Genomic DNA, 12,074 nt, shown 5'->3' with positions numbered 1-12,074 from the left:
GATTTTACAGGTTTTTTTTACCAGCAGATGGAAACAGAATATTATTAGATCAGTATTATTATTACTTGGAACTTTCCTCCATGGTGCTTCTCTCTTCCAGAAATGAAAAGTCTGAATATTGTTTCACATTAACTCACAGTTGATTACTTAATATAATCTCCTTGAATTGAAAACTATTTATGACAAAAGTGCCTTAAAAGAGAGACAGCTCTTTTTATGGTGTTCATTCAGAACACTTTTAACCACCAAATGCTAAGGAATATTTTGATTGTTTTATTCCTTTTTGTATCTTGTATAACTTCACTTGACATTCCTTTTATGCAGACACCCACCTAGAAAAGTCAAAACCACCAAATACTTAGATGTAAAGGAAAACTAGGAAGGCCAAACACTTGTCAAAAGTTAGGTTTTCAGATCTTGTGCGTTTTTTTCTTTCTCTTTAAGAAATAGGTCTTTTGTCAAAGCTTCCACTTGAAGAAAGGAACATTCCAGAAAGAGTTCAAGAACTACTCCCAGATCTATAATCCTTCTCTCTGTTTAAGAAGTACAACTTCTGGGCTAGTGCTACATTTTAAGGATTCCTTTTAACATCCAAAAGTACTTCAGAAGGCATTTTGTGCTAAATCAAATGGCTGGTTCTCAGTTATATTGAGACCACCCTGTTTACACAGTATTCTTATAATTTAAATAGGTCTTAAAATGGAAATACACTGTATTTGGCATAAATGAGATTCAAGCCACTATAGCAGATATAGGTCTGACAGTGAAATTGCAAATAACAGAGGTTACATGCTTTAGTTCTGTGAATGCACAATAAACTTCATTATTAATTTAGTATTTGCAGAAAAACTACCCCAAACCTGACTAACACCAGTAGATGTCAGTGTTGGCATGTGCCAATGTGTTGAGTCAAGTGTTCCATGTAATGTGCATTTTAATTTACATACATATATGGATACCTGAATGTATGAAATAAAGTGTTTCTTCTTGTTCTTTTGTATATATTTTACATACTTCACCATTTAGTGCATTCTGTGCTTGTAATTGTTAGTACTGCAAGAACTGTATGTGAGAACTTAAGTAATTATTGTACTATAAAACAAGCTACAAGAATAGCAAAAAATGTAAATGTAAATTCTCTATATAAACATATTCCTTGTAATTTTCTATACAATTCCTGTAAAATATATGTTTAAGTGATAAGTGCTAATAGTTGTTGCTATTAATCTCTAAAATAGTTTTATCTATTGGTAGTAATAATAGAGCCTGCAAATTTGAATTTCCCTTTAGAGGTGCCAGGAGCAAAGTAAATAGAGGTAGAATAGTTATTACAGTATTTTTTTAGTATATATATGCATATATAAACATACTTATGAGTTACTGTATTGTGTAGAAGTCTTTGCTGTTTTTGGAAATTGAAACTGTAGATAAGTAGGAAATTGGGGTGTATAATTACATCCAACTACAACTTTCTAAAGTGAAAAATTCCTTTTGCTAGGTGTTTGCCATAGGTAGATTTATTTAAAAAAAAAAAGCAAAAAAATAATCAGAATCCAATCCCCAAGTATAATCACATAAGGTGCTGTTCAAAACCAGCCAGACATTCCAGCTGAAATCAGTTCTCTTTGGCATTTAGGTATATCTGACTGTAAGCACAGCATTTGAGTGGTGTATTTGTCATGCATGAAGCTACACGTTAGGCATTTCATACTACTTTAGAGCTTAGTATTATATTTATCTTGTGACTTCTATAATATACACCATGGGTCTGATCATGAAAGTCTGCTTAAAATTATTGGTAGGTGACTACAAAAACTACAAGTTTGGCACCAGGTTTCGATTGTATATCAAGTAATTTCAATCTTTAATTTAGAAAAAAGAGAGTTTTATTAGTAAATTTTCTAATTTGATTTAAATTTTACCTAATTTTCTTTGTCTCTAACAACCAAGCTATTTCTGTATTGTTAATACCTGACATAATCAGAGTAATTTATTCATTTTTTATGTTGCTGCAGAATTTGTTATGGTGGAGTTCCTATTTCAGAGCAATTCCAGAATAATCAGACAGATGGGATTCACTTTCTTCACCGTCATACATCTAAAAGTCTAACTGAATGCCAAAAAGTAGCTGAACGTGGTCTTAAAAAGCCACAACTGCAACTGTTAGGCGAGAAAGTAAGAAATAATTTTAATAAATGTGTGATGCATGTGCACAATCCTACAAATGAAGACACAAAATCCAGGGAGAAAAAGGGGTTTTTGTGTCATGCAACAAAAGAACAGAATACCTTGGAAATAAAGTTCTGCTGATTTTTCAACATTTGACAATATGCAATTTAAAAATGTATATGGAGGTTTTCACCAATGGGGAGTGTTGTTCTGAAACCTCATGTCTCAGTGCTCAATTCCTTCTCTGAAGTAATAAAATATGCTAATATTCTGATTAAGAACAAACAAAAACACTAAAAAGAGCAAACCAGATAGGTTGTTCAGGCTGTGGAGCCCTATACCTCTCAGGATTTCATTATATTTGGTGGGGTTGTTCTTGACAAAATCATGTTTAGCAGAAAACAACGTTTTATTACCTAATAGTTCAGGTTCAGTTAGACATTTCTAAACTGGGTTTATGTTAGTTAATAACTGAATTGTATTGGTTTTGAAGGTTTCCATTTATCCAGAAGCTTTAAAAATGTTTTGGGCTCCAGCTCCACCAAAGTTCTCTGCTCCAATTTCTTCATTAAAGGAGATTTTATTTCCTACATATGAGGTAAATGTTTTAAATGTATCTTTAGTGTTTCCATCTTTTGCAGAAATACCTATATTTTTCTAACATATTACAGTTAAATAGTTGTATTTTATGCTGCTATCTTATTAACGCTTCTGTATACTGTAAGCATGGTATATGTCATAATATGTATTGAATAGCATTGTTTAATTTTCTACAATAGTAAATTTTCTGGTAGTAATTATTCTTACCACTTGCTATTTCATTATCTTGCTTAATGTCTTCATGTTGAAAGCTACGTTTGCACAGTTTTTCTTCTGCTATGCTGGCAGTGATTTCTATCAACATGTAATACAATATTTCATGTATTTAACGAAGTTCATTTTAGAAAATTCCAATGTTTTTGAGTTTTGAAATGTTTTGAATGTAAAATCTCCACTGTGATTCACAGAATCACAGAATCGTAAGGGTTGGAAGGGACCTCAGGAGATCATCTAGTCCAACCCCCCTGCTAAAGCAGGCTCACCTAGAGCATGCTACACAGGACTTCATCCAGGCGGGCTTTGAATATCTCCAGAGAAGGAGACTCCCTGGGAAGCCTGTTCCAGTGCTCTGCCACCCTCAGAGTGAATAAGTTCTTCCTCATATTCAACTGAAACCTCTTATGTTTCAGTTTGCATCCATTGCCCCTAGTCCTGTCGCTGGACACCACTGCAAACAGACTGCTTCCGTCCTCTTGACTTCCGCCCTTAAGATATTTGTATGTGTTGATGAGGTCCCCTCTCAGTCTTCTCTTCTTCAGGCTGAACAAGTCCAACACTCTCAGCCTTTCCTCATAGGGGAGGTGCTCCAGTCCCTTTATCATCCTAGTAGCTCTCCTCTGGACTCTTTCTAGGAGTTCCTCGTCTTACTTGAACTGGGGAGCCCAGAACTGGACACTGGATTACATTATTGCAACAGATGAGCTATTTATGTAAAAGGGCATGCCTATTGTATGCCCTTATTTCTAGCACTGTGCACCTTCATATGGCAAAGGTTACAGAGAAACTAGCATTTCATGACCAGTTCACGCTCCTGTGCAAGAGAGAAAGAACACTTAGGCATGGATTGATTGATAGCAGGAATAAACCTGACATAGTCCCCATCTTGTAGTCTTACTATGACCAAATTGAGACCAGTGTTCTTGTTACAATATGGCCTACTGCGACCTGACATAAATTACCAAAGCTAAAGACAAAAAGGTAGCAATAATCAGTTTCCTCAGGTCTCTGCTCCATTTGCACCATGTAATTCTTGATGACATTAGAGAACGTACTGCATTAGAAGCCTAGGGTAAATGGCTTCTGTAATGTTGGTCTTGATCATCATAAATCTTTACCTCAAATATGTTATAGGCTTTATTTATTTATCTGTTACTATATTTTATAAAGCTGACTAAAATTAATAGTATTGCACATGTTCAAATATGCAAATGTATTAATATTTCAGAGCAATGCTATTGAGGATGTTGTATTTGAAGACTTTTTCACTGATCATGAAGAAGAGTTAGAAGCTGAGCAAGATGATCATGATTTCTATGATTATGGCCTGGTGTGTATTATGGTACAATTTTTTTTAATGTAATACTAAAATTTAGCAAAACAATTCATAGTTTGAAGGTCTAGTCATAAGACAAAATATTTCTATATAGTTCACTTCTAGAAACATTTTTGTGTTGGATATTTGTTCATTTTTTTAATAGAAAATGCTAAATCTCACTTTTTGAAACTTGAGACTTGGAAAGAATCATTGCCTATTTTCAAGATGCTTCTTATTTTGCATTGTTATAGCACTAGGTGATGATTTAGGGGAGGGCCGGTAATATAAATAACAGGTTTTGAGTAATATGACGTATCTCAGTGGATGTTCCACTATGCCCAGACATCTAAAAAACTGCAAGAGTCAAGAAGCAGAATAGGGGAAGAGATGTTTCCAAGTGTGTGAATTTTTTTTATCTAGAATTTTTCTGAATGTAATATAAAAGGATAAGGAAACAATTCTGTGCAGGTGATTTGCAAGTGAAAGATTGAAGTGTGGCTCTAAGCTGCAGTGTGGGTCTTTCCAGTTAGAGGATCCTCACTATCTCAAACACGATTGATCTAGTTCATGGAGGCAATATAAGAAATTAGAGCTATGGGCTCCACAGAGAACCTGAGCTCCCTAATGATGGTCTTCAGCTATATGTGGTTTACATAGGATTAGCTATTTCAAGTTAACAGACCTGAGAGGTGGAAGTGTTAGAAGCTTATGCAAATCTTATGGGAAGTAAGCTGAAAATATTTCTCTACCACAGAATTTGAGGTACAACTGAGTGTTCCAGTAGCTACAACACAGCTGAAGCCTTGGAACTGGCCAGCAATGTTGTTGAGACCTCAGCTGGAACTGAGCAAAATTAATGCATGAGTGCATGTATTTGCAGCCAGAAATAGGCAAACTGAGGCTAGCATATTATTGCTGCAGCTGAGCTCCCAGGTATAATTTAGTGTTTGGAAGCACTGTTTTATATTAAAATTTAGGGCTCCATCTGCAAGTTTTGACCATTAGAGCAGTTAAGATTTGTTGGATAATGTTCCCTATTTGAAGGTGAAACAGACTGGGCAAGACATGCTTGCTTTTGTCCTTGAAATAAGCTTTTTTAATAGTGACTATGGCTATCTGAGAGTATGTAATTCAAGAGTGTGTGACTTGTAGATGACATGGAAATGGAACAAAAAGGTAAATTTGACTGTGATAAAGGAATGTGTGCTGGTTTGAACATTTCTTGCAGAAGCTGGCTAGAATCTTATTTAGTATGTCAAAAAAGAAGAATGCTGTGATCCACTTTGCACATCTATATCCTCTGGCAGCAGCAACTTAAAAAGCTTATTTTGTGTTTGAATAAAAACTCTTTGGAATTTTGTATCATGTTTGACTTTAGGCAGAAAGATATTATGCCTGTATATGTGACTATAAACTGATTTGGAATTGTCCAGCAGGGATGAAAAGTGCTGGTAGTCCTTTGCCTACAGGTTGACTAGGCCATTAGGTATAACTGGAAATAATAAAGTCTGCATTTACTACAATATTATATTTTATTCCATGTTTACTTGTGGACCTATTTGGAATATCTCTGTCCTGGTTTCAGCTGGGATAGAGTTAATTTTCTTCATAGTAGCTAGCATAGTGCTGTGTTTTGGATTTAGTACTAGAAGAATGTTGATCACACTGATGTTTTTAGTTGTTGCTGGGTAGTGGTTAGACTCGCCAAGGACTTCTCAGCGCTCAGCTCTGCCAGGTGCACAAGAAGCTGGGAGGGGGCACAGCCAGGACAGCTGACCCAAACTGACCAAAGGGCTATTCCATACCATGTAACGTCATGCTCAGTATATAAGCTGGGGGAAGAAGAAGAAAGAGGGGGACATTCGGAGTGATGGTGTCTGTCTTCCCAAGTAACCATTATGTGTTATGGAGCCCTCCTTTCCTGGAGATGGCTGAACACCTGCCTGCCCATGGGAAGTGATGATTGAATTCCTTGCTTTGCTTTGCTTGTGTGCACGGCTTTTGCTTTACCTATTAAACTGTCTTTATCTCAACCCATGAGTTTTCTCACTTTTACTCTTCTGATTCTCCCCCTCATCCCATTGTGGGGGGAGTGAGTGAGCAGCTACGTGGTGCTTAGTTGCCAGCCGGGGTTAAATCACGACAATCTCTAACAGAAAAAGAAAACTGTTACTATGGTACAAGTATGTCTATTAACAACAACAATTAAAACCAGATGAAGCACTTACAGATTCTCAGGAAGAAGTAATATTATCATTGGAAACTATGGTTGTGGTGATGCTGTGTGGCCATTTTTTTGTCTGGGATTCCCAAGATAGGAATGTGTGTGTGACTAGTGTAATTTAAAGCAGAGTGAATATGACACTTTTAAGAAGTGTCTGGCTTCAAACACATTCGTTAGAAAGACATCTCCATTCATGCAGTAAATTTACTAGGTGATCAACAGTATGGAATATTCATAGTGTGTTCTGAGAGTGGAGCGTCTACAGCACACATATATATATAGTATATGTCCACTGACTCTGCTTGCTCTTTAGCATTAATCTATACGAGTACGTTGAATATGTCTTTGATTTTTGGACATCTAGCAGTGGAATGGGCTCAAGACACCCAGAAATCCAGACAAATGCAGTCCTTCACTCTGGCAAAGGTGGGGTTGTTTTTTTGGTGAAAACAGATTTTTTTGGATATTAGCTCTATTTTTGGCAGTCTCTGATTTTAAAAGCAGAATGTAACTGAAAACTCTATTCATATTATGCTCAGACTAATTCAGACTTATTTTGCTTTTTGTTTTATCTATAGTCAAAAAGTTTACTGAGAAGATGCCAATCCTTGCCCGTTTTTTCTGTCAGTGAGAGCTCAGAGGTATTATTTTATATTTACTTGTATTTGTTCCTGAACTGTGATTTTGTGAAAGAAATTCAACTGAACTGAATATTTTCCTATTAGATGCAAAAGTTAGTCTCAAAGGTCTTTTTCAAGTGGATTGGTTACATTAAATAGGAAAACATAGCTCTGCAATGAGAACCTCTGTTAACTATGGGCATTTGGATAGAGATAAGTGTGAGTAGTCTGTACTCTAGCTAACCTGAAATGAGTGGAACAACATATCTGAGTAAAGATTTGTGGTATTGGATCCTTGGATTTCAGACACATCAGGGCATCAATGTTGTCAAGTTTCCAAATGGTAAAGTGCTATGTACTTTTATGGCTATTGAAGATATGTTAGCTGTTTCATAAAATACATAAAAAGCAGCAATAAACCATGCAGATATTACACTTGTGCAAAGATGACCTTGATAGTGTTATACAAGTAATATTTTATTAACAAATTTGATTTTGAGTAAGAATTTGAGGAGTATGTATTTAAAACTTCTATATAGTCCATAAAGACCTGCTTAAAATGTTGTGACCACATTATTTTAGATGGACATGAAGCATGGCAGCAGTTTATATGAAATGATAAAATAAACACCAGATTTGCAATTTGAACTAAGCATTGATGTTTATTTTTTAAAATACTAGTTTCATGTTCAAATAGAAGTAGTCTTGTTGAATTCCGCTAGCGATCCTTTAGCAAAACTATGCATAGTTCATTAAAAGAATTTTTCAAGTAACAAGTTAATTTATGCAATTTGCAGTGAAACTATTTGATTTGGTGATAAATGACAGTGTTTCCCTCTGTAAATTTTAGGCAGTGGACATGAAATTGCATTTCAATTTCTTTGACAAAGATGTGTTACGTCTAGTATTATAGTGCAAGTTAGTGAACTGGAATTAACAAAATGACTAAGAAGCAATATATTTGTTATTGCAAATAGTACTTGCTTAATAACTATTAAACGCAAGAGCATAACAGTTATTCTTTTGGTTTGATTTCAGCAGGCTATTCAGGGATGGGGTCACAAAGTATGAGGGTGCATAACTCTATTTGGATATTAACTCTGTTTCCATATAATACAATTGTACTTCCAAACATTATAGAGAGTCCTCCTGTATTTTCTTGAGTTCATGAAGGCATCTCAGTTTGTCTTTTTGTAAATGTCACCACCAGTGGCATACATTTTTTTTTTATTTCAAAATTTAACTTTCCTACAAGGACTGGGGGTATTTAATTCAATTTTCTTGTGATACTTTTTAGAGAAGATTGGTTTTAGCCCTTTATGAGCTTCAAATAACTTTGAATTAATGTTTCAGATCTCTTTACTTAGACACATATCCTGAGGTATGCAGATCTTTTTTCCCATTAAATACTATAATTTTTTTTTCAACAGTGTAGTCCCCATGTAACTATTTTTTTCTCTTTACAGTTTTATATAAAATAAAATCCAATCCATTAAACCCAAGGAAATGTGATATATAAATCTTATTGCAAATGAACATCTAAATAAATTAAGTTTCCTTTTTTAACAGACAAGTTTGATTAAAAGATCAGTCTCAGCTCTGGAGATGACCGCTTTCAAAGATGAAACTACATTAAATATATCAGCTAATTTCAAAACCAGCATGAAAGAGTTGAAGGTTATGAAGCAATGGATAGCTGAGCCGGAGGTTGAGACCGACATTGGGAAAAGCTCCCCTACCAAGCATCTATTGAATGAAATCTGTGATGATCCTCAGTCAATGCAGACAGACGTACCAGTAGAAAAAATTCCTACTTTGACTGGACAAGAGGATAGTGAGAATGACATTGTTCTTGTGGAGCGACCTCGAAAGGCTGGGATTAAATACGCTGTTTTCCCAAGAAGAAGGAAAAGAAAGAAATCAAAGAAAATAATAAACCCTAGGAAATTAGAAGCTGTGATTAAGAAATTAAGCCAACCCCCAAAGATTCTTAAAAGGTTTTCTTTAATTAATGTGTATTGCCTTTTAAAATAATTTATTTTAATTTGTAGCTCTATTATCTAATTACAGGTTTTATCTTTTAAAATATTAAATATTGCTCTAAAATTAAGTAATAATAGCTTACTTATTTAGGAACAATATATATTTTTAATGCAAAGAAAAAATACATACTGCTTAGGTATCTTTACAACACTTAGTATATATTACACTTTAAATGGAAATTGTGTTGCTTCAAGCAACAACAGAAAAAGTTTTATCTGAGTATAAATGCATGACTAAAATGGTCAAACTTTTTTCTTCTGAAAGACAAGGGGGAAATTCTAGGTTCTTAGGGAATTGAAATGCTAGGCTGGAGTAACCTCCTTTGTACCATGAACTTCATAGATGACATCAAACGAGCAGTTTGCTTTTTATTTTTTTTTTTTCGTGTATCACTCAATATTTTTCTAGTGAACATTTATTATTTATGTACATCAGATACGGGGTACCTTAGAAAATACTAAAGTGTGAATGAAAAAAATGTTCTCGCTAGTTTTTTGATATTTCTTAAATACTTAAGCTTGAAGTGTGACTGCAAAAAAACCCAGATGTTGTCTATTTTTGTGTACAGTTATATGTCTGCATTGTACTTACACTGATGCTCAGGCCTCATCCTTCAGGCCAGTTTTCCATTCAGCTGCTGCTTCTCCTTTTTTCTGCTTTTAGGCACTTTTCAGTAGTTTTATTCTTAAGAAAATCAAAGAGACTTAAATGGCGTAATATCCTGGTATAGTGAGCTATGACTAAGGGAGAAGGTGGCCTTTTTCCAAAGTCTTGTTTTAGGCAGCAGTACCGTATGTTCTTTGCTGTCTAAGGCTTTCATATCAGTTTTGCTAAACCAAGGGGATGGTGTCATTCATGCATGGGCCTGCTACATTCTTTTACTTAATTTCCCTTTTTTTTCTGGTAGGATCCTTATGTGTAAAATATTACATATATTAGGTACATAGTATTATAAATATAGAAATGTATAAAATATTTTCTCTGTGTTCCCTTCTGTGTTAGCAAGGCTTGTATTGTTTGTAGTAACGATTAAGTGTTTCTGTTACAGACTTCTATTTCTTTCACTTTGACATCTCAAAACAGATGTTGCTATTGAACATCTGTGAAGGTTCTAATCTTGGAAGCTATGGATTTTCCTAGATTTTAATTTTGGAAATATCCTTGTAAATTCAAGTGGTTTTTCTGCTTATATTCCCTTGGCCTCTTCGTAGTATAATTGGGATCTATCATTGATCTATTCATCCATCTAGGACTTAGTGATTTAGCCAGGCCGGTAATTGTCCACTCCGAAATATTGTACTTTCTGAGGTTTAGCATTGTCTTTGTAAACCCAAGTTAGAAGCTTTTGGAGGAAATAAGCATGCAATGGCAAATAAGTGCTGAATGTTCTGGGGACGTGAAGAATTCTGAACAATTTTGCTTACCTGCAGCTTCAATAATGATTTTTGATAAATGGCTGATAAGTTAAAAAATTATCATTAACCAGAGAGCTAACAATAGGTTTCTGAGTAGTAGTTCACTGGCAGATTGCAATTTGATGTCATTAATATACCTGGGAACCTTTAGTAATTTTAATATATTTTTCCTTAGGTCTGTGTCTCTGGGAAGGCTTCCTATTCATGATAAATTCAGTATCAAGGTGTCTTCAGCAATCAAACAATATCAGAGCCCCAGCATGCCTTGTTTGTTAGAATTTGAAAAGTTTGCAGAAGTGAGGGGTGGAATTCCAAAAGAAACTTCTGCTCGTATATGGGTCAGTGGAATATGGAACTGCTGGTTTGATGAAACTTTCCCTCCTAGTGGGACTGCTTCTGAGGAGAAGGATACTGAATTGCTAAAAGAAACTGAGATGGTGGGCTCTCAAGAAGCAAATCGACAAATAGAACTAGTTGACTCAATACAACCTGTTCTTGAAGGTACAACAGTTAATATTGAAGATTTAGAAAAAGAAGTAAGAAGACTGACGGAGCTAATAGAAAAGGAAGAGCATCCTTCAGCTTTTCACTACTGCAGGCGCGGAGCAATACAAAGAAAATTAGGCAAGTTAAAGTCAGCTATGGATGACTTGGAAAAAGTAAGTTTAATGCCAAGTTTTACTTCTGTCAAGCACCTTTTTTTTTTTTTTTTCAACGTGAGCATCTGAGTTCTTCAACATGTGAAGAACTAGAAGCAGGAGAGCTGCTAACTAGCTGAACACTGCCACCTTTTACATTTGTATGGCAGCATGATCCAAGTTTAGTCCCTCAAGGATGAAGATGCAGGCTCTTAATAAACTGTGTTTGTTTACCCTAGTGTTCTCCAAGCACCATAATGTTTCTTTGGAGACCCTTGCTCAGGATACAACACTTCTAAATGGGATTGGAAATAGGATAGACAAAAAGGACAGGAATTTTTTTGCTTCAAGTTTTGCTGCTGGCAAAGCTGAAAAATATATTATTAATTTCTACAAAAGCATAGTAAGCAAATAAATGGAAAAGTAATGAATTTTCTGTTTATAATCTATCATTTGACACTAAGATTTGATACAATAATACTAGTATTTTTCTATGTATGTTCATTTTTTCAACACTGAAGTTCCCTTTATAGTGCTGCAAGCCTGCCATTACATCTGCCCAAGACCCTGCACAACTAGAAAGAAACAACCAAAACAGAATAAAAAAAATGCTGAAAATATAGAAATGAAAAGAATATTTTGAAAGTCTGTAATTTAAACGTGGCAGCCGTAAAAGTTTTCAAAGGCATTCTTTAAGCAATGATATAGTTCTGTATGTTTGTGAAACCTGGGTAGAGAAGTCAAGTGTTGTACTTTTGATATGCTATTTTCATTGTCATTTAACATCTATATTACACACAGCTAGTCATAACCAGGTTGGGACCCCAAAGC

General features: G+C 35.0%; 1 protein-coding gene across 1 annotated transcript in view; it reads left to right on the top strand.

Moving 5' to 3' along the window:
* The window catches only part of TTC6 (tetratricopeptide repeat domain 6), a 64,672-nt gene that overhangs the window by 20,624 nt on the left and 31,974 nt on the right, over window positions 1-12,074 (top strand). Inside the window, exons 5-9 of the mRNA XM_009646617.2 lie at window positions 2,016-2,175; window positions 2,663-2,767; window positions 4,214-4,327; window positions 8,717-9,144; window positions 10,781-11,264. Coding sequence (XP_009644912.2) covers window positions 2,016-2,175; window positions 2,663-2,767; window positions 4,214-4,327; window positions 8,717-9,144; window positions 10,781-11,264 — 1,291 coding nt within the window. The remainder of the gene's footprint in view (window positions 1-2,015; window positions 2,176-2,662; window positions 2,768-4,213; window positions 4,328-8,716; window positions 9,145-10,780; window positions 11,265-12,074) is intronic.

The sequence above is a fragment of the Egretta garzetta genome, unplaced genomic scaffold, assembly GCF_000687185.1.
Source record: "Egretta garzetta isolate BGI_Z169 unplaced genomic scaffold, ASM68718v1 scaffold79, whole genome shotgun sequence".
Taxonomy (NCBI): Eukaryota; Metazoa; Chordata; class Aves; order Pelecaniformes; family Ardeidae; genus Egretta; species Egretta garzetta.
The sequence above is the reverse complement of the archived record's forward strand: the minus strand, read 5'-3'. Positions and strand labels throughout refer to the sequence as shown.